General features: G+C 45.2%; 1 protein-coding gene across 1 annotated transcript in view; it reads right to left on the bottom strand.

The window, feature by feature from the left end:
* Positions 1 to 19,824, bottom strand: part of c21h12orf40 (chromosome 21 C12orf40 homolog) — a 75,593-nt gene extending 55,769 nt beyond the window's left edge. Inside the window, exon 1 of the mRNA XM_033039332.1 lies at positions 19,707 to 19,824. Coding sequence (XP_032895223.1) covers positions 19,707 to 19,824 — 118 coding nt within the window. The remainder of the gene's footprint in view (positions 1 to 19,706) is intronic.
* Positions 19,825 to 23,176: the final 3,352 nt, after the last annotated feature.

Here is a 23,176-nt window from a genome sequence, read left to right as displayed (position 1 = left end):
ACATCAGCCTACTCCTTATAAAACCAGCAGAGAGAAGGGAGAGAGTGAACGATGAAGTAAGAATGGGAGAGAGAGAGAATGTGGAGCTCCTCCATGCTAGCTGTGTTTCCTGTCACAGGTTCGAGAAGGACTGAGCCACTGGGACAAACCAGAGGCCACCAGCGCCACTGTGTGGTCAAGACTGAGCTGCTGGGAAGAAGCCCAAGACAGTCAGCACCTCTACTGGGATTAATACTGAGTGGCTGGGGTAAGCCTGATGCACCAGTGCCTCTTCCTGTCCACACACACATATGCAAAGACTGAATCAGCAGGATAACCCAGAAACTGCCAGCGCCGCCTCTTCAAGATCAAAGATGAGCTACCAGGTAAACCTGAGACTGCCAGTGCCTCCTCTCGAGGCAAGGGTGAACTGCAGGGAGAAGCCTGAGGTTGGTACGACACCTCCTTCGAACACCAGGACTGAGCTGCCGGGGCAAGCCTGAGATCACTAGAGCCACTGCACATGTGCCCTGATATAGCACCTCCTGTCCATCCTGGACTTCCTGGCCATTATAAATAAAATATATCTTGTGATTTCACCCTACTGCGAGTGTTGGTGTGGTCTCTGCCAATCCTAGAGTCATCCCCAACGCCAAAACCCATAGTTTCTCAATGGACATGAGTAGTCTGCAGTCAGGCCAGAGGGAAGCTGGGACTAGATCAATAACATTCGTGGAATAACCCATCAAAGTTATTGGAAAGGATTCTGGGGAATAACATATATAGATATTTGGAAAGTCTGGAGTTGATTAGGGATATGCAGCACGATATTGTGCGAAGGCAATCATGTCTCACAAATTTGATTGAGTTTTTTGAAGTAACCAGAAAAGTCGACGAGGGCATAGTAATAAATTTAGTCTATATGGACATCAGAAAAACTTTTGATAAGCCTCCACATGGTAGACATTGGGTCCCATCCCCTCAACGCGCGGGGGGAGGGGTGGCGGCCTGCGGCATCACACACACACTAACCACCCCCCCACACTCACTAACCACCCGCACACACACACACTAACCACCCCCCCTTGATAGTGTATTAATATTATTTATTGGCTCATTTTACCCCATGCCCGCCCTATCCACTGATGCATAGCCCCTAACTCGCTGGCGCATCCAGAGAGGGAGGGCAGGCAGAGAGTGAGGGCAAAGAGAGAGGGGCAGAGACAGAAAGACGGGCAGAGACAGACAGAGAGGGGGGGTGAAGAGGAGAAGAGAAGGGGAAGGGGGTGGGGGGGAGGGGTGGGAAGGGGGAGATGGGGTAAAGAGGTGGGGAGAGAGGGGGGGGGTAGAGGGGGGAGAGGGTAAGAGAGAGGGCGGGGGGAGAGAGGGGTGGAGAGGAGGGGAGGAGAGGGGGGAGAGAGGGGGGAAGAGAGAGGAGGGGAGAGAGAGAGGGGGAGAGGGAGGGGAAGGAGGAGAGGAGGGAAAGAGAGGGGGAGGAGGAGAGGGGGAGAGGGGTGGAGGAAGGGAGGGGGTGAGAGGGGGGCGGATGCATTTCCGGCAGAATCTTGAACGAGGGAGCAGGGAGCGGCGAGCAGCTTTTGTATAATGGGGGCAGGAGGGAGAGGTAGGGGGAGGAGGGGGGGAGAGGAGGGGGGAGCAGCGGGGATCGGGCAGCAGGGTGCGGGCAGGGGGCGTCAACCAAAGGAGGAGGGAACGGTGGGGTTGATGACATTCGCAGCGCAAGCAAGACGGCGCAGACTTCAAAGTTTGTCAAATATTTGAATATTTTCATTAATGACGAGAAATAAAGCATGACATTTTCAGATAAGGCCATTTTGGACTCCAGGGGAGAAATGTTACCATTAGCGCGTCATTTTTTCGAGAAGATGTGACAACACACAAACAAATAAATACACACACACACACACACACACACATCCAAGATCAGAGTTTTATAGTTATATAAAAGGATATGATTGGATCAAAATCAAGAATTATAAATTCACATTTCAAAATTGGTTTCACAATTCAGTAGTACTGATTTTCAGTATTCCATACTGATATTTGAGAATAAATGAGGTTGCATGCAAAATATTGATTTTAAAAAATCCGTTTCTGTGTTCAGTATGTTCAAAAATCCAGTATGTTCTATTGCATTTATGTGAGAAATACCGATTTCCCCAACAAAATACTGATTTTCAGCCATCAAAATACAGAAATGGTCGGTGAAAGTTGGCAGCTCTGCAATTATTCACAATCACATTGTGTTTGAGAATTCAAAATGTGATTTGTGATCTTGTTTATGAGTCATCATGGAACTAGAATTTGTTATAATAGTATGACAGTAAAATAGATTAGTTTGAAAGCGGTCATGGTAATGTAAATGCACCATTTAGTTTGACTTCAAGTTTCACGATGGAAATTGAAGTCAAACTAAATGTTGTATTCACATCGGTATTCCATGTTGAAATTGATGTGATGTGAAGTTGTTAGGTCAGGAGGACCATTAAAGGTGCACTGCACACACTAACACAGTCTAAAAGTAATAGGCAATCAAATCAACACACAAAACATTTTCTAAAAAAAGGTTTTCTTTTCTGCAAAAACTTACAGAATTATGTTTGCAGTTTTTGCATGCTCCTTTATTTCATTTTACATAACATTTTACAACAGTACAACTTGATTATTAAAACAAGGACAACTTCAATTCTTGATTAAAAAAAATGTGTACAACAATGACCCCAATCATTCCATTCCACCCACTCATTACTCTTGACTCAACCAAAATTATTTCTGAAATATTGGTCATTAATTTGGTGCAAAAATGCTCCAAAATAAGGCTCAGAATGCACCAGAGAGCATCTAAAACCCCAGAGCTTCGCGCTTGTGATATGCACTGCACGCACCTTATTTTACATACATTTTTTGTAATCCTGTCATGCCACCCACCTTTTTGAAAAGCTTCGTATGGGCCTGTTACCAATGTCTTGTACAAATGTAACATGACCTCCTAACTTCTATACTCAATTGACTGATGCAAGCCAATGTGCCAAAAGCAGGTACTGCACTCCTAGATCACTCTGATCTACAACACTACCTAGAACTCTGCTATTTACTCTGAAGGTCCTGTCCTGGTTGATTTCCCAAAATACAACATCTCACACTTGTTTGTATTAAATTCCATTAACCATTCCACTGTCCACCTGCCCAACTGATCAAGGTCCTACTGAAATTTTTGATAACCATCTTCGCTTTTTTCGTCATCGGGTGACACCGAGATGGCAGCCTTGCCAGCAGCCTGTGTGTTATTTCAACTTTTTTGTTATTTTTAGTGTGTCTAAAATGTATGTTTTAATGTTTCTCGGTATGTTTTTACGGGGGGAGTGAGGGGGGGAATGGGGGGAAACCGTTTTCAGTCACTTACCTCGACGGAGATGTGATTTTTCTCCGTGTCATGTCTCCGTCCCCTCCCCGCCGCCTAACAACTGGAGTGGTGCGGCCTTTCCTAGAGACCGGCCCAGAGCTTCAAGCCACAAGCGCGGCGTGGACTTACCATCGCGGAGCTGGCGATCCTTTGCCGAGGATTGCTGTGGATGTGCTCCGACCATGGGACTTATGGACTTTAACACGGTGAAGCCACTGTCTTCGGTAAGAAAAGGCCAACCGTTCCATCCCGACGCCGGAGTCTCCATCATCCTGATGAGAGGGCTTTAACATCGGGCCGTCAGCAGAGGCAGTACTGAGGGTTCAATGCCCCGACCACCACGGGTGAACAAAGGAGGAAGATGACTGAACTTTATTGCCTTCCATCACAGTGAGGAATGTTGATTCCACTGTGGTGGATGTTTATGTTAAAATTATTGTGTATTGCGTTCTTTTTTTACTTGTATGGCTGTATGGTAACTCAAATATCACTGTACCTTAATTGGTGCATGGGACAATAAATGTGAACTTGAACTTGCTACCTACCAAGCCACCCACGTTCGTAACATCGGCAAACTAGCTAATCATGCCTTGTGCATTCTCATCCAACTCATTCATGTAATCTAATAACAGCATTGAGTTAAGCACCGATACCTGAGGCATACCACTAGTCACAGGCCTCCAATTCGAAAACAACCATTTGCCATCACCCTCTGCTTCCTTCACAAAGTAATTTCTATATCCAGCTGACTAACTCTCCCTGGATCCCAGGCGATCTAACCTTCCAGAGCGGCCTATTATACGGAACCTTATCAAATACCTTGTTGAATTCCATATAGATAACTTCTACAGTTTTGCCTTCATCAACCATTTTAGTCACTTCCACAAAATATTCAATGAGATTCGTGGGACATGATCTTATGTGTACAAAACCATGCTGACTATCTCCTACCAGCCCTTGTCTATCCAGATGCAGATATATCTTATCCCTCAGAATACTCTCCAGTAACTTGCCTACCACAGACATTAGGTTCACTGGTCTATAATTGCAAGGCTTTTCCATGCAACCTTAAATAGAGGCACAACATTAGCCACTCTCCAGCCTTCTGGCACCTCACCCACATCTAATGATGATTTGTGTATATCTCAGCCAGGATACCTGGAATGTCTTCTCTATCTTTCCACAGTGTCCTTTGATATATCTGATGTCGCCCGGGGGATTCAACCACCTTCATAAAACTTAAGACGAACCTCCTCAACCGTAATACTGATTGTCCTCAAAACACGTCCATTAACTGTCCCTTCTAAATTTTCCTAAGTGAGTTCTATGAAGAAGTTCCATATATTCCACCAATGTACACCTTCTCTACTCAGCTGGAAGGTGAAGCTGTGGAAACTGAAATGCATTTCTTTCCACTGGTAGCTGCTTCCTGCTCTCCTGCTTGGTCTTACAGCTCTCCAGGTTTAGTCATGTGGCCATTAGGTTCTGGAGCTCCTTGCTCCTCTGCTTTTTGCATGAGCTTGTAACTGGATTTAACACGGTTGTAATAACAGTGTACCATAGTGAAGACTACACGTCTGTTTTATGTATACAAAGTTTCACCTGGAGACCCTGTCCCAATTCAGAATTTTTACTTGTGAGCTCGTCCTGTCTTTATCCACAACTATTTTAAAGCTGGTCATAGATCCCAAAAGGCATGTCCATGGACACTTCAGTCATTTACCCTTTCCAATCTTCTAAGAATAGATCAAGCTTTGTCCTCTCCCTTGTAGGACACCCTACATATTGCCTGACAAAACATTTGACAAATTCCACCCCATCCTTGGCACGATGACAGTTACAGTCTATATTGGGAAAGCTAAAATCCCCTACCGTGACAATCCTATTTGTCTTGTAGATGCATGCATTCTCTCAGCACATTTGTTTTGCCAATTCCCATTGACTATTTGGGGGTCAATAGTACATTCTCAATAAGGTGATAATCTACTTTTTATTCCTCATTTCCACCGCCACAACCTGACTGAGTGAACCATCAGTAATATCTTCTCGGACTACTGCCATGATATTTTCTTTAATGAATAAAGCAACCCCCCCCCCCCCCCCCCCCCCCCCCCCCCCCCCCACCTCTAACACTCCCCACCTACATCTCTCCAGTAGCACCTGTACCCTGGAACGTTATGCTGTCAGTCCTGTCCCTTTCTTAGCCAGGTTTCTATAACAGCAACAATGTTGCAATAGCGCATACCTAACCACACCCTGAGTTCATCCGCCTTGCCTGTCAGGCCTCTCGCATTAAAATGATTGCAATTCAATCCAATAGTCTTTCCTTGCTTCCTGCCATGCTCCTGCCTTTCTTATCCACTGAACTTTTTTTCATCACCTTCCATACCAACTTCCAGCTGCTTACCTGAATCAATCCTACATTGGATCAAACCCTTCTGCCAATCTATTTGAAACCTACCCATGTAGGAAACCTGCCTGACAGGATATTGGTTCCATTCGAGTTCAGAAGAAACCCCAATGTTCCAAATATCTGAAACACTGCCCCCTGCTCCAACTCCTCCGCCATGCATTCATCTGTCCTAACTTCCTGTTCTTACTCTCACCAGCACGCGGCACCAAGAGTAATCCGGAGATAATTGTATTGAGGATCCTGCCTTTTCATCTTTTGTCTAACTCCCTTTATTCATTTTGCAGGACCTCACAATATTGGGAGTCAATAGTACACTTTCAATAGGGTGATAATTCACTTTCTATTCCTCAGTTCCTCTCCATTGGGTAGTGCCGCGACTCGGCAGCCTCGCCAACAGCGTGTTCGTCCTTTCGACTTTTTTTGGTTTTTAGTATGTCTAAATGTATGTTTTAGTGTGGGGGTGGTGGGGGGGAATAGGAGGGAACCGTTTTTCAGTCACTTACCTTGATGGAGATGTGACTTTTCTCTTTGTCGCATCTTCGCCCCCCTCGCTGCCAAACAACTGGTTTGGTGCGACCTTTCTCGGGGACCGGCCCAGAGCTTCAGTAGCAGGTGTGGTGGACTTACCATCGTGGAGCGGGTCAATCCCTTGCCGGGGATCGCCAGAAGAAGCGCTCCGACCGCCGGCCTGCAGACTATAACATCGTGAAGCCGCGGTCTCCGGTAAGAAAGTAGCCGATTCAGGAACTCCAAGCCACGGAGTGTTCCGATCCGTTCCGCCGTTGGAGTTTTGATCATCCCGACGAGAAGGCTTGTACATCGGGCTGTCTGTAGCGGCGACTACGGAGGGTTCACAGCCCCGACCACGGTGAACAAATGTGGAAAATTGACTGAACGTTATTGCATTCCATCACAGTGAAGAATGTTGATTCAACTGTGATGGATGTTTATGTTAAATTCTGTTGTGTATTGTGTTCTTTTTGATTGTATGTCTGCATGGTAACTCAATTTCACTGTACCTTAATTGGTGCATGTGACAAATAAATGTGAACTTGAACTTGAACACACATTTTCTTACCCATGTCATGTGTACCAACATGCACGACGACTTCTAGCTGTTCACCCTCCCTCCTGAGAATGTCATGCAGCCACTCCCCAACATCCTGGCACCAGGGAAAGAACACACCATCCTGGAGTCTAGATTGCTGCCACAGAATCTACTTATGTCCCCCTAACTGATGAATCTGTGACACTATGGCTCTGCCTGACATTAGTCTTTCCTGCTGCGTCTCAGAGCTAGCCTGGCTACCACAGATCTGACTGCTTCTGCTGCTCATCCCTGATGGGTCATGCCCTCCAACAGTATCCAAAAGGGAATATCTGTTTTGAAGGGGATTGGCCACAGGGGTCACCTGTACTCTTCCTATTCCCTTTCCTCCTAGTCACTCATCTACTCTCTTCCTATATCTTAGGCGTGACCACCTTGCCATAACTAAACTCTCATTCATTTGGACGATCCTGAGGTCATCCAGCTGCAAGTTCAGTTTGTTAATGTGGTCTGTATGGAACTACACCTGGATACATTTCCTACAGGTGTCATCAGGGACACCAGCAGTTACCCTGACTTTTCACATGTTACAGGAGGAACATTGCACCATTCTACCTGCCATCTCCATACTGTGCCAAACCAAGAGGATAAAAGCACAACAACCATACACAAGAAACAGCAGACTGCGCCTTTACCTCCTGTCATCCTCTGCTCAATGTTTGCTCAGCCTCCTTACTAAAAAACCTCACACTCGCCCTCGATACAGCACTTCACCTCCACACAGCCTCTCTCCCAAAACGGCTGCTCCCAAAAGACCGCTGTGCTACACCATCCCTTCTTTTTATGGGCAGCTCAATTAGCCAACTTTGATCACCCTCCAATCCAGCAACTGAATTTTGAAATCTTCCATTGCTAGTCCGACTCTGAAGTACACTGACTTCATCAAACCAATGGCAGCCTATATAAGTGCAAGGTGTTACATTTTGGGACGTCAGAATTGCTCTCTTTCTCCAAATGATAGGAGTGCAATCATCACAGCTTCAAGATTATTCTAAAAAATTCCTTGGGACAGTGTTTTAGCCCAGCCATCTTCAATTGCTTCATCAGTGGTCTTCCAATCACAAGCTCAGAAACAAGCTCAGCACAATATTTAATTCAATTTGCTGCTCACTAGAAAATAAAGCAGTTTGTACTCGCACATAGCATGATCTGGGAAGAGGAAATCTTGATATCTTAAAACTATAGCAGTTAAATTCAAGGAAAGTTCGAGGCAATGCATTTGCTTAGACAAACTAAATAAACCTTATTAGAAATACATTACAGCCTGAAAACAGGCTCCTTGGCCCAACAAGTCCGTGCCGACTATCAACCATCGATTTATATTCTATATTAATCCCAGTCTCACCACATTCTGTCTACTCCCCCCAGATTGTATCATTCAACTGCACACTTGGGCAATTTGTAGTAGCTAGTTAAGCTACTGATATGCATGTCTTTAGGATATCAAGAACCAATGTGCTTTCTATTTATTGGTTCACTTTGAGAACTTTGTTCAGGAAAAACTCTGGGGAGATCCTGAACAAAAGAAATGTGCAGACTTGCACTAGCAAAACATTCTGTTGCCTTTTGTGAAAGATAGTTGATGCTTATGCGAGTTCAGTTTTTTTTAATGAAAATTCTTATGATTCATAGGTACAAGGAGCTCATGATTATTTTAACACAAGGAATTGCAGATGCTGGTTCACATATGATGAGATGATGGTACGGTGAGATTCCTAATGTTGTTTTGCACAATGGGAGTCTCAACAGGGAGTATCCATTTCAGTAAAAAAATTATATGTTCATTGCACAGCATTTTTACTTCTGTCTTCCAGGTATTTGAAAACTGAGTCTCACAAATCACGGCCCAACAATTCATCCGCACCCTTTCCTGGGCATTGAAATTTGGTTAGCACAGCTTTATAAAGCTCTTAATAGATAGTAACATTCAGGATTAACAGGCTATTTTGACATCAAATATTCCAACTGCTGGCCTTAGCCCTGGTTGAATTTTACGAGTTGTTTTAAAATACAGAAATCGGCGGAAGACTGGAGGCAAATGTTGTGCCTCTATTCACCAAAGGCTGCGTGGAAAATGCTGGGAACTATCGGCCAATGAACTTAACACCTGCAGTTGGAAAGTTACTGGAGAGTATTTTGAGAGATAGGATATACAAAGCCTGATTAGTGATAGACAGCATGGTTTTGTACATGGGAGGTCATGTCTCACAAATATGATAGAGATCGAAGGTCGATGAGGACAGAGCTGTAGATGTTGTATACATGGACTTCAGCAAAGCATTCAACAAGGTTCCGCATGGTAGGCTGCTCTGGAAGGTTAGATTGCAGAGGATCCAAGGAGAGATAGCTGAATGGATAGAAAATTGGCTTAATGGAAGGAAGCAGAGGGTGATGGTGGAATGTTGCTTCTTGGACTGGAGGCCTGTGACTAGTGGTGTGCCTTAGGGTTCGACGCTGGGCCCGTTACTGTTTGATTGATTTGGATGAGAACATACACGGCAAGATTTAGCAAGTTTGCAGATGATACAAAAGTGGGTGATTTTGCAGGTAGTGAAGATGGTTGTGAAAATTTACAGCAAGATCTTGATCGATCGGCCAGGTGGTTTGGGGTATGGTTGATGGAATTTAATATAGAGAAATGTGAGATGTTGCATTTTGGGACGTCTAATATGGACAGGACCTACACAGTGAATGGTATTGCTCTGGGGAGTGTTGTACAGCAAAGGGATCTAGGAGTGCATGTGCTTGGTTTCTTGAAGGTGGAGTCGCAAGTAGAGTAGTCAGAAAAGGCATTTGGCACATTGGTCTTCATCAGTCAAAGTATTGAGTATAGAAGTTGGGAGGTCATATTGCAGTTGTATAAGACATTGGTGAGGCCATATTTAGAGTATTTTGTTCAGTTATGGGCACCGTATTATAGGAAATATGTTGTCAAGCTGGAAAGCGTGCAGAGATGTTGCCAGGACTAGAGGGTGTGAGCTATAGTGAGAGGTTGAGTAGGCTGGGACACTATTCTTTGGAGCACAGGAGGATGAGGCGTGATCTTATATAGGTTCATAAAACCATGAGGAGTAGATCGGGTAGATGCGTACTCTTGTCCCAAGTAGGTGAATCGAGGACCAGAGGACATAGGTTTAAGGTGAAGGGGAAAATATTTAATAGGAATCTGAGGGGTAACGTTTTCACTCAAACGGTGGTGAGTGTATGGAATGAGCTTCCTGAGTAGGTAGTTGAGGCTGGGACTTTCCCAAGGACTAAGAAACAGTTAGACAGGTGCATGGATAGGACAGGTTTGGAGGGATACAGGCCAAACACGGGCAGGTGGGACTAGTTTAGCTGGGATATGTTGGCTGGTGTGGGTAAATTGTCCTATTTCCACGCTGTATCTCTATGACTATGACTCTAAGAAGGTCATAGGGACCCTGCAGGGATACTTACAAACATTAGTGGATGGAAATGGCCAGCGAAATGTCCTCTGGGAAGAATATTTCCTGCGACTCCTATCTCAATGCCTCTCTCTTCCTCTACCATCCCATTCTTTGCAAGTTTCTTTCCTCAATGAGTAACTTAACGCACATGTTCAATCACTCACCCACTACATGCTTTGTCCCACACGCAATCAGTCCCCATGCATCCACTCCCACTGCATTCCATGAACTTTCAACACGTCACAAACTGGGGACAGAACTCAGTGTGATGGGAATTGAAAGAGGGAAGAAGGGGTTTGATAAAGGGTAGGATAGGAGAAAGAAACCAAGTAAGATAATATAGTCAAGGATCTTGGGTGCATGTGTCCATCTGTGGTCTGAATGAGTCTGCATGTAGGAACAATGCTGCTCTGATTCTTGGGGCTTTTCCATTTTGAATTTGTTTCTTTCCATATTCTTATTTCATAACCCAGGATTTCCCAATCCTTTTCCTGCAATCTGCAATCTGCAATGTCTGCCAGTGTTCATTCAGAAGGACTTCTTAAATACTAAATTAGACCTAAATGCAGATGTCACCTATAGTTATAGAGTTGGAAACAGCTAAAATGTCTTATCACGAATAATCACATTATTAGTGCAATTATCAGCAATCAAATAATTGAAACTTTGAAATATGACCATTGCACAATATATAGACATGTAACCTAGTAATGTGCAACAAAGGCTCTTCAACCCATAATGTCTGTGCTGATTATAATGTCAATTTAAACTAATTTCCTCTGCCCAGATACATGTCAGGTCACAACAAATAGTATTGCCAAATCAAACACGAGTCTTGAGAAAGCTGTGAGCCATTGTTCTTAATTAACGATGAAGAAAAACATTTAAAAAAATGCTTTACATTACTTGACTACAAATTTTCTGATGAGATAAATTAATGAGTTCATCTACTGTCTGCAGAAGAGTTGCCTGACGTGGAGCTGCTCAGCCTCTGAGATTAACACTAATTCTTTCCGTTGTTAAACTTGAACTGCGAAGGCTGAGTATACAATGAAAATAATAATTCAGAGTTTTGCAATGCTGTTTGATGATGACAATAGGACTAAATCTCTCATGTCTTTCATCAGAGGGTGGTGAATTTGTTGAATTCTTTGCCACAGAAGGCCGTGGAGGTTGTCAATGGATATTTTTAAGGCAGAGATATATAGATTCTTGATTAGTATAGGTGTCATGGGGTTAATTGGAGAATGGGGTTAAGAGGAAAATATAGGTCAGCCATGCCAAATGGCCTAATGTGGCTCCTATCACTTATGACATTATATCAATTTTTACTGAGAAAAATATTGCTGTAATATCTGGGTGAGTGAGAATGGAAGGGTTGCTTTAATCTGCTATTTATGGGTGAAAACATTTAGGTCCTTTTTAATTGACCTACCTGGCCAATCGATCCAGATCTTTCTGCAATCGTTCTTCACTATCTTCAAAACCACTAACTTTTGTATCATCAGCAAACTTGCTAGTCTTGCCCTGTATGTTCTCATCCAAATCATTGATGTATATTACAAACAGTAACACGCCCAGCACCGAACCCTGTGGAACACCACTAATCACAGGCCACCATTCTGAGAAGCAACCTTCCACCATCACCCTCTGCTTCCTTCCATGGAACCAATATGCAATCCATTCAGCTATCTCTCCTTGGATAGCTGAATATATTAAAGCAATCATTTCTGACAGGAAAACCTCAGCTATTTCAAAGAAACTATTCTAAAAATATAGCAAGCTTTCAGCTGTTTGTCAAGAATTTTTGGCAGTTCTAGGAAAACGTTTTTGGAAAACATATTTGTACATATGTAACAAACCAATCTTACATTATTCATTTCAGATGTTTTGTTCTTTGAACAGATCAAAATGCCACAATAAATGGTTGTCATTGCATTATAAATAGCAAAACCCTCAGGGCAAAAGTTGTTAAACACGAAAGTAGTGCTCAATTGGGTGAAAGGACAAGACTTCAAAGGCGGCACATCGTTTGATGCTAGACATTTGCGCTGGGAAACAATACATCAATACGGTTAAGCATGCAGAGGGTGGTCATAGTTGAAGGATTGCTCATAAATATTGTCAGTCATTCTATTAAGATAAGTGCTAAGTGTTTAACATACCAGGGCAAAGCAAAATCTAAATTAAAATCGGAAATGCTGGAAGATCAAATTCATTGCATTTCCTGTTACAATTGAGCTCCATTGGCAATAATTTCTTCCTTTTACTGCCGATAGTTCATGCTGCCCAAAGAGATCACCGTTTTGGAGATCCTGTAATTCTCAGTTGAAAAACACATGTTTTTACCTCAGCAACTTTGCTACTTTTTACTGCTAGCTTATGTTGAAGTTGAAGTATTTATACATACCATGTCATTCTGTCCAATATTTTTCTTGCCGGTGTCCAATGTTCTTGCTGCTTTTCAATGCTTTACTTTCTGTGCAAATCAGAATGTCAAAAAATATTTCCCAAAAATTGTTTTTCACTTTTGTTTGAAATATAAGGTCTTTGCATTTCTCAACGGCAGACCTCAATCAGTACAGATTGGAAACAACATTTCCTCTTCATTGACCATCAACATACACCTGCAGACAGCGTGCTTAGACCCCTAACTTTCTTTACACCCATGACTACAAGGCTAAGCACAACTGCAATGCCATATACAGTATCAATTTGCAGACAAAATCTTTGATAAGGTGCCACATGGAAAGGCTGCTGAGGAAAATGAGAGCCCATGGTACCAAAGGGCAGAGAGGGCATGGATATCAGGTTAGCTGGATGGCAAAAGACAAAGAGTGGCAATAAAGGGTTTTTTTCCTGGTTGGCTGCCAGTGACTAGCGGAGTTCCGCAGGGCTTGATGCTGGAGCCACTGCTCTTCACGTTGTATATTATTGATTTGGATGATGGGATTGAAAGCTTTGTGGCCAAGTTTGCGGATGATATGAAAATAGGTGAAGGGGCTGGTAGTGTAGAAAAAGCAGGGACTCTGCAGAAGGACTTGGATAAGTTGGGAGAGGGGGCAGAGAAGTGGCAGATGGAATATAGTGTAGCAAAGTGAGGAGTCATGTATTTTGGTTGATGGAATAATAGCGTAGATTATTTTCTAAATGGGGAGAGAATCCAGAACATGGGAATGCTAGTGCAGGATTCCCAAAAAGTTCATCTGTAAGTCGAATTGGTAGTAAAGGGCTTGTAAACAAAAACGGGGATGTAATTTTGAGGCACTGTAAGGCACTGGACAGGCCGCAGTTGGAATATTGTGAGCAATTTTGGGTGCCATATCTGAGGAAGGATATGCTGGCTCTGGAGTGGGTCCAGAGGAGATTTACAAGAATAATCCTAGGAATGTGTAGGTTAACATATGATGAACGTTTGACAACACTCGCCTATACTCGCTGAAGTTTAGAAGAATGAGGGGGACCTCATTGAAACGTACAGAATAGTGAAAGGCTTGGATAGTGTGGCTTTGGAGAGGATGTTTCCACTAGTGGGATAGTCTAGACTAGAGATATTTGCCACAGAAGGCTGTGGAGGTCAAGTCAGTGGATATATTTAAGGCAGAGAAGATAGATTATTGATTAGTCGGGTGTCAGAAGTTTTGGGGTGAAGGTAGGAGAATGGGGTTATGAGGGAGAGACAGATCAGCCATGATTGAATGGCAGGGTAGACTTGATGTGCTGAAAGCCCTAATTCTGCTCCTACCACTTTTGATCTTATGACCACTGTGATTAGTTGAATCACTGATGGTGATGTGTCATTTCACAGGAGAAAGATAGAACAGCTGGTCGAATGGTGTCACAACAACAACCTCGTGCTGAATATCAATAAGAGCAAGGAACTGGTCATTGAATTCAGAAAGGGGAAGTTATAGACAATAGACAATAGGCGCAGGAGTAGGCCATTCAGCCCTTCGAGCCAGCACCGCCATTCAATGTGATCATGGCTGATCATCCCCAATCATTACCCCGTTCCTGCCATTTCCCCATATCCCCTGACTCCGCTTTCTTTAAGCTGGGAGTGCATGGGCTGGTTCTTATTGGTGGATTGGTGGCGGAGAAAATTAGCAGCTTCAAATCCATGGGCATTAACATATCAGATGACTTGTCCTGGGCCCAGCACATAAATCCAATCATGAAGAAGGCGCACCAGCACCTCTACTTTCTTAGAAGTTCAAAGATATTTGGTATGTCTCTGAATACTCTTACAGATGGTCGGAAGTATCCTGACTAGTTGCATCATGTTCTCGAATGGTCATTCTAATGCACAAGGAACTCGCAAGGCTGCAGTGAGTGGTGAACTCAGTCAGGTCCGTCATGGGCACAGCCTTCCCTCCATCAAAAGCATCTTGTGAGGTGTTGTCTCAAGATCAATCAACAAGGAATCCTATGCCCTCTTCTCACTAATAACATCGGGCAGGAAGTACAGAACCTTGAAGTCCACACCGCCAGGGTCAGAAACATTGTTTTTTTTATAACAATCAGAGATTTGAACAAATTTACACAACCCTAAACTTACCTTGACAATGGAATGCCATGGCTCACCTCTTGCATTACTATGGACTTTTTTGCTAATTATGTTTTCTGTACTAATGTATTGCCTTTATGCAGTTTTCTTTCTTTAAGAATTATGTGGAATTTATTTTTGTGTGGCTGTTTGAATCTATGTGCCTGTTGCTGCTGCAAGCAATAATTTTCATTGAGGTTGGACAGACTTGGATTGTTTTCTTTGGAATGCCAGAGGTTGAGACAAGATTTGATAGAAGTACATAAAATTATGAGGATGGAAGTATCAAAGACTAGAGGGCATAGCTTTAAGGTGAGAGGAGCAACATTTAAAGCAGATGTGCATAGTACATATGCATCAACAATGGAATGAAATTCTAACGCAACAGCTTAACAGCATATAAGCACTGCACAGAGAAAAAAATAAATCAAAACATTCAATAAACTAATAACTAATAATTAGTGAAAAAAGTTTAGTGCAATCAAAAACACAGTCCATAGAAGTTTATAATTGTCGAGGTTAATGTTGTTAATGATGGTTGCTGGTTAGAATCTATTTTATGGCCTGGTGGTCACGGTTTTCAGACTCCCATACCTTCTTCCTGATAGTAGAAGCAAAATCAGCGTGGCCTAGGTGTCGTGAGACTTTGACGATATTGGCTGTCTTCCTGAGTCAGCGCCTTCTATAGATCTCTTCGATGTTGGGGTAGTCAGTATCTGTGATAGACTTGGCAATGTCTACCACTCTCTGCGTGTTCGAGTTGCTGGACCACTCCATGATGCAATCAGTCAGTGCTCCCTACTGTATACTTGTAAATGTTCAATAGAGTATTCATTGATTTACCGAATTTTCAATTTTCTAAGGAAAAAGAGGCTTTGAAGATCTTTCTTTGTGATCGTCTCACTGTGCAGGGTGTAGGACAGATCTTCAGAGATATGCATGCCCAGGAACTTGAAGCCAAATTCAAATTTATATTTAAATATGGCATTTGAGCTGTTTCTGACTCCACAGTCATGGGTATGGAGAGGGTCGAGCAGGGGACAGATTACATTGATTGATAATATATTATTGATTTTATGTTGATACTATATTGAGTGACTTACTGATTGGCACAATTTAAAGTCAAAAATGAAGAAAGTAGGTCTCTCTGAAATGTGCTCTGCAGAACATCTCTCAGCAAAATGACAAAAAAGGGACATTGCTGGAGTACACATTGGGCTTGTTGGCCAGAGCCCTGACAGAACAATCAGAACTGTATCACAATGTTCAAATTGATAATAAAGAGGGGCAAGGAGAAATCTAAATTGTACCTTCCAAATTGGAGTAATCCTGGTATCAGTTGGGCAAGATAAGAGTGTGCAAGAATAAAACAGAATAAAATATTGGGGGACAAAGCTGTAAAAGAAAATTGAATGCCTTTAGCATTTTCCAAAAGAGGGAAAATTAAGGAAACAAAAGCCATAATTCCCAAGGTTACATCGGAGATAGAGAGGATGATGAAAAAAAGAAAGGAGCATGACGCGTGCAAGGTAATTATCTGCAATGAGAACCAAGCTGAACATGGCAAACTAACATCAGCAGTACAACGGAAAGCTATCAAAGTCAGAGAATAGGCAATGACGGACAGTTTGAAAAAAATTGAATCCTTTGAAATGTTCTATGAAAGATTCTTATTAGTTTATTGTCATTACTGTATGTCCGCTGTTTAATCTGTAAACTTCAAAGAGCAACAATATTTTTTGTTCAAATGAAGCTCACGGATTAATCATTAGAAACACAGTAGTGAAAACTACACCAATAAATACAACAATGTGTTCAAGACAGCTAAATGGTGTAATATTGCAGTGCACTATGTTGAGCACAAACCTTGTGAGCCGAAGGGCCCATTCCTGTGCTATACTGTTCTATGTCAGAGATAGACAGAGTCTTGAATAGTATAGGTGTCAGAGGTTATGGGGAGAAGGCAGGAGAATGGGGTTAGGAGGGAGAGGTAGATCATCCATGATTGAATGGCAGAGTAGACGATGGGCCGAACAGCCTAATTTTACCCCTAATAATTGTTGTATTTTGTGTTGCCACATTCAGGGAGTGGTAAACTCAGGGATGAATATATTCAGGGTTGTTGAAGTTTTAGGGTGTGAGTATCATTGTAGCTTTTGCTTTGATCTTTATAGGGCATCCGTGACACGGGGGTGATTTAATAAGGGTATTGTGTATTGCCCATCCCTGATTGCCTTGGGGAGAGCAGTGGCGATGTGTTATTGCAAAACAACAATCTTTATGGGTGCGTAACTCAGGATGCTACTAAATTAGGTGTTCCAATACCTTGAGGCAGCATTGGTGAAATAAATGCTCTGTATTCAGAAGAGGGATGAGAGTGACTGCCCTTGCATTATCAGACCAGCAGTTGATTCATTTACTGTGCTCTATTGTTCAACAGTGCCCTCCATAATGTTTGAGACAAAGACCCATCATTTATTTATTTGCCTCTGTACTCCACAATTTGAGATTTGTAATGGGAAAAAAATCACATGTGATTAAAGTGCACATTGTCAGATTTTATTAAAGGGTATTTTTATACATTTTGGTTTCATCATGTAGAAATCACAGCTGTGTTTATACATTGTCCCACCATTTCAGGGCACTATAATGTTTGGGACACAGGGCGTTTGTAATTGCTTAGGTGTGTTTAAATGCCTCTTTAATGCAGGTATAAGAGAGCTCACCGTATCTAGTCTTTCCTCCAGTCTTTCCATCACCTTTGGAAACTTTTATTGCTATTTACCAACATGTGGACCAAAGTTGTGCCAATGAAAGTCAAAGTCATTATGAGACTGAGAAACAAGAATAAAACTGTTAGAGACGTCAGCCAAACCTTAGGCTTACCAAAATCAACTGTTTGGAACATCATAAAGAAGAAAGAGAGCACTGGTAAGCTACTAATCGCAAAGGGACTGGCAGGCAAAGGAAGACCTCCACAGCTGATGACAGAAACATTCTCTCTATAATAAAGAAAGATCCCCAAACACCTGTCCGACAGATCTTAAACACTCTCCAGGAGTCAGGTGTGGATTTATCAGTGACCACTGTCCATAGAAAACTTCATAAACAGAAATACAGAGGCTACACTGCAAGATGCAAACCACTGGTTAGCAGCAAAAATAGAATGCCAGGTTACAGTTTGCCAAGAAGTACTTAAAAGAGTAACCACAGTTCTGGAAAAAGGTCTTGTGGACAGATGAGACGAAGATTAACATATCAGACTGATGGCAAGAGCAAAGTATGGAGAAGAGAAGGAAGCGCCCAAGATCCAAAGCATACCACCTCATCTGTAAAACATGGTGGTGGGTGTGTTATGGCCTGGGCATGTATGGGGCTGCTGAAGGTACTGGCTCAGTTGTCTTCATTGATGATACAACTGCTGATGGTAGTAGCATAATGAATTCTGAAGTGTATAGACACATCCTATCTGCTCAAGTTCAAACAAATGCCTCAAAACTCATTGGCTGGTTGTTCATTCTGCAGCAAGACAATGATCCCAAACATACTGCTAAAGCAACAAAGGAGTTTTTCAAAGCTAAAAAATGGTAAATTCTTGTATGGCCAAGTCAATCGACCGATCTGAACCCAATTGAGCATGCCTTTTATATGCTGAAGAGAAAACTGAAGGGGACTAGTTTAAGCTAAAGATGGCTGCAGTACAGGCCTGGCAGAGCATCACCAGAGAAGACACCCAGCAACTGGTAATGTCCATGAATCACAGACGTCAAGCAGTCATTGCATGCAAAGGCTATGCAACAAACTACTAAACATGACTACTTTCATTTACATGACATTGCTGTGTCCCAAACATTATGGTGCCCTGAAATGGGGGGACAACGTATAAACACTGCTGTAGCGGCGCCTGCTAGCGCACGCATATATCGAACCCGGCATTTGGAAGCCGCGGTCACGTGACTCGGGAGGGGCTGCTTGTTTTGCGCGGTTTTTCACTTGCGCGCGTTAAGTCAGCGCTGACCACCGTTGTGGGCAGACGTGTCTGAAGAACCTGTATACTGGATATCGAACTTTTGAATAAAGATCTGTTGAAAACTCCAGTAGTCGTTTCTCAGACCACTAAATTGGTGTCCCAGACCAATGGGACTAGCCGTCGTTAGACAAGAAGAATTATGCGGGAAGAGAGTGTTCCCGCAGAATCAGTCAGCACGAGGCAGGGCTCACCGGCCTTCAAACTGCCAGCCTTTTCGCCTGATCAACCTCAGGTGTGGTTCGCCCATGTTGATTATATGAGACACCATGTATTTCCATGTGGTGGGCGCATTACCACAGGACTGTGCCTCAAGGCTGTTGCCTTATATCAGAGACCCTCCGTCCAGCGGCAAGTACGAAGGGTTGAAGGCCCTGTTATTCCATGCTTACGGCATTACCCGTAGAGACAGGGCGGCAAGGCTGCTATATATGGAATGTATCGGCGACCGAAGGCCATCAACGATCATGGCAAAGATGTTGGCCCTGATGGCGGGCACCACCCTTGCCTGCTTTTCGAACAGGCGTTCTTAGAGCAGATGCCTGAAGAAGTACAGTTAATGCTCGTCGGAGCTGATTTCAGCGACCCGCAGCGGTTCGCGGAGAGAGCTAACGAACTGTGGCCGCACAGACGGCGGGACGTTTACGCTTTCACCCGCCCCTTGGTCACACAACGGGTGCAGCCGAACCGACATAGAGGGGAATAAGAAGAGACCCAGCCCAGCGCCAAAGAGGAACCGCCGCGGGCAGTGGTCGACAGTCAACGCAGATGGTGCTACTACCACCAATGATACGGACCCGAAGCTCGAAGATGTCGGAGCCCCTGTTCGTTTCTGGGAAACGATCTGGCTGATCGTCCATAGAGGCGAACGCGATCGGCCCCAATGCACGCCTCTTCATTCGCGATCGCCATTCCGGCCACTGTTTCCTGGTGGACTCCGGTGCTCATGCCAGTATCCTGGCCCCAAGCGCTCAAGACATTTGTGCTGGTAAGGTAGGACCCGTCCTCTCGGCCGTTTACGGGAGCGACATTCGCACCTATGGTACGCGGACCGCGAATCTAGATTTCGACTCCCGCTAGTTTATCGTTGCTGACATCGCCCAACCGATCCTGGGGGCCGATTTCTTGTGTGCGTTCTCCCTGTTAGTCGATGTGCGAGGTGGACGCATGGTCCCTGTGTCGGATCCATGCCCTGCCAAGCCACGCAACCCGTCAACGCCCCTACAGCAATTCGTCGAGTTAGCTGAGATCCAGCAACCTTTCGCAGCCCTGCTAGCCGACTTTCCAGGGTTGCTGACGCCCCGGTTCGATGGGGCCGTGCCCCGTCATGGCATGGCCCACCATATTCCCACCGAGGGACCACCGGTACACACCCACGCGCGCTGTCTCCCGCCAGATAAATTGCGCATCGCACGGGACAAAATCCAACTTATGGAGGACCTAGAGATCGTCCGGCGGTCGGGTAGGTTCTGGGCTTCCGCGTTACACATGGTGCTCAAAGCATCCGGGGGTTGGAGATCTTGTAGTGATTATAGGTGTTTGAACGCAGTAACCACCGCTGATCGGTATCCAGTCCCGAACATCCAGGATTTCTCGGCCCATCTGGAAGGTGCAACTATTTTCTCAAAGGTCGACCTTATCCGCGGGTATAATCAAATCCCGGTCCACCCCGACGACGTCCCTAAAACGGCCACCATTACCCCTTTCGGCCTTTTCGAATGGTTCAGAATGCCTTTTGGCTTGAAGAACGCTGCTCAGGCGTTCCAAAGGCTAATGGATCAGGCGGTCGGGGTTTGCCGTTTATTTTCATCTACCTGGATGACATCCTGGTAGCAAGCAGGCAGAGCATACCAAGCACCTCCACCTGCTTTTCGAACGGCTGCGCAAACACGGGTTGGTGATCAACCCTGCAAAGTGCCAGTTCGGATTGCGCTCCATTCCTTTCTTGGGTCATAGAATCACCTCTCACGGTGCGCAGCCATTGCCTGAGAAAGTCGACGATATCCGTCGTTTCCCAAGTCCTCTATCGGTTAAAGGTTTGCAGAAGTTTATCGGCATGGTTCATTTCTACCATCGATTCATCCCGTCTGCAGCTGCCATCATGCGGCCGTATTCCAATGCCTGACCGGTAAGCCCAAGGACCTGGTCTGGTCCAAAGAAGCACAGAAGGCGTTTGAGGGTGCAAAGACCGCATTGGCCAATGCCACTATGCTGGAACACCCTAGGGCGTCAGCCCAAACGGCCCTCACTGTAGACGTTTCCGACGTCACGGTAGGCGCCGTCCTTGAGCAGCGTGTAGGTAGTCGCTGGGTGCCGCTGGCATTTTTCAGCAGGCAGCTGCGAGCCCCCGAAGTTAAATACAGTGCTTTCGACAGGGAACTACTCGCACTTTACCTAGCGATCCGCAATTTTTGGTATTTCCTGGAGGGGCGCGCTTTCACCACATTTACCGACCACAAGCCACTAACTTTCGCTTTGACCAAGGTGTCTGACCCTTGGTCTGCCAGACAGCAACGGCACCTAGCCTACATTTCCGAATTCACGTCTGATATTCGGCATGTGGCAGGGAAGTTGAACGTTGTGGCTGACGCGTTGTCCCGTCCAGCGCTGCCGAAGTATCAGCGCTTAGCCTAGGCATTGATTATGAGGAGCTGGCCGCTGCCCAACAGGCAGATGCCAGTATGGAGGTTTACCGCAATGCTGAATCAGGACTGAAGCTGGTTAAAGTGCAATGTGGTGCCTCCGGCGTACAAGTCCTTTGCGATATCTCCACGGGCAAAGCCCGTCCTATTGTCCTGGTCGCTTGGCGATGTCGGATTTTCGACACCATCCACAGCCTAGCGCACCCGTCCATTCACGCCACCTCTGCCTTGGTCGCGGCGAAGTTCGTCCGGCACGGGTTAAGGAAGCAAGTCGCTGCATGGGCTCGTTCCTGCATCCCAAGCCAGACCTCCAAAGTGCAGAGACATGTGCACCCGCCAGTCCAGGATTTTGCCGTCCCGGACGGCAGGTTCCTGCACATCTATGTCGACTTGGTAGGTCCCTTGCCTTGTTCGCGCGGGGCTACCCACTTACTGACCATCGTGGACAGGTTTACCAGGTGGGCAGAGGCAATTCCGTTATCGGATACCTCCGCTGAAGCATGCGCGAGGGCCATTGTCTCCAACTGGATCGCTCGTTTCGGGGTTCCCTCAGATATTACTACCGATCGTGGGGCCCAGTTCACATCCTCCCTCTGGTGTGGTATGGTGCGAAGCTGCATCAAACAACCGCTTATCACCCAGAGTCCAGCGGGTTGGTTGAGCGCTTCCATAGGCACCTTAAGTCGGCGTTGAAAGCTCGACTCACCGGCCCTGATTGGGTCGACCAGTTACCATGGGTCCTCCTAGGGATCAGAACATCGCCTAAGGAGGACCTCAAAGCCTCCTAGGCCGTTTTGGTTTATGGCTCGGTTTTGAGAGTTCCCGGGGATTTCTTGCCTGCCCCCCAGGACCAAGAGATTCCAACCTCATCGTTGTTAGCGGACCTTCGCGAGCGGGCAAGCGCTTTGGTCCAGATTCCCACTTCCCGGCATGGTTCGTCTTCAGTGCATGTGCCTACTATGTTACGGGATTGTGTTTATGTTTTTCTCCATAGAGACGCTCATCGCTCGCTGTTACAGCGGGTGTACGAGGGTCCGTACAAGGTGCTCAGTACCGGTGTTTCGACGTTCACGTTGGACATGGGTGGCAGAGAAGAGTTTATCTCCGTGAGTCGCCTTAAGCCAGCACACGTTGACAAGGATAGCCCAGTGACAGTGGCTACTCCACGGCGTAGAGGATGTCCACCTGCTGTTTTTCCGCCCTCTGCGCCTGTTACCCCCGGTCGCGTTTCTCCGGTCCCCGTTGTTACGCCCATCCCGCGTTCGTGTTTTTCGCGCCTCTCCGGTCCTGTTTTATTGGTCCCTAATGTTACGCTCGCCCCGCGGCCTCGGACTACGCGTTCCGGTCGAACCGTCCGTTTACCCGTGCGTTTCCGTAACGCGGATTCTGGGGGGGGGGGGGGCATGTAGCGGCGCCTGCTACCGCATGCATATATCGAACCCAGCGTTCTGAAGCCACGGTCACGTGACACGGGAGGGACTGCATGTTTCGCGCGGTTTTTCACTTGCTCGCGTTAATTCAGCGCTGACCACCGTTGTGGGCAGACGTGTCTGAAGTACCTGTATACTGGATATCGAACTTTTGAATAAAGATCTGTTGAAAACTCCAG

This window comes from Amblyraja radiata, chromosome 21, assembly GCF_010909765.2.
Source record: "Amblyraja radiata isolate CabotCenter1 chromosome 21, sAmbRad1.1.pri, whole genome shotgun sequence".
Taxonomy (NCBI): domain Eukaryota; kingdom Metazoa; phylum Chordata; class Chondrichthyes; order Rajiformes; family Rajidae; genus Amblyraja; species Amblyraja radiata.
This window is presented reverse-complemented; position numbering and strand designations above follow the sequence as displayed.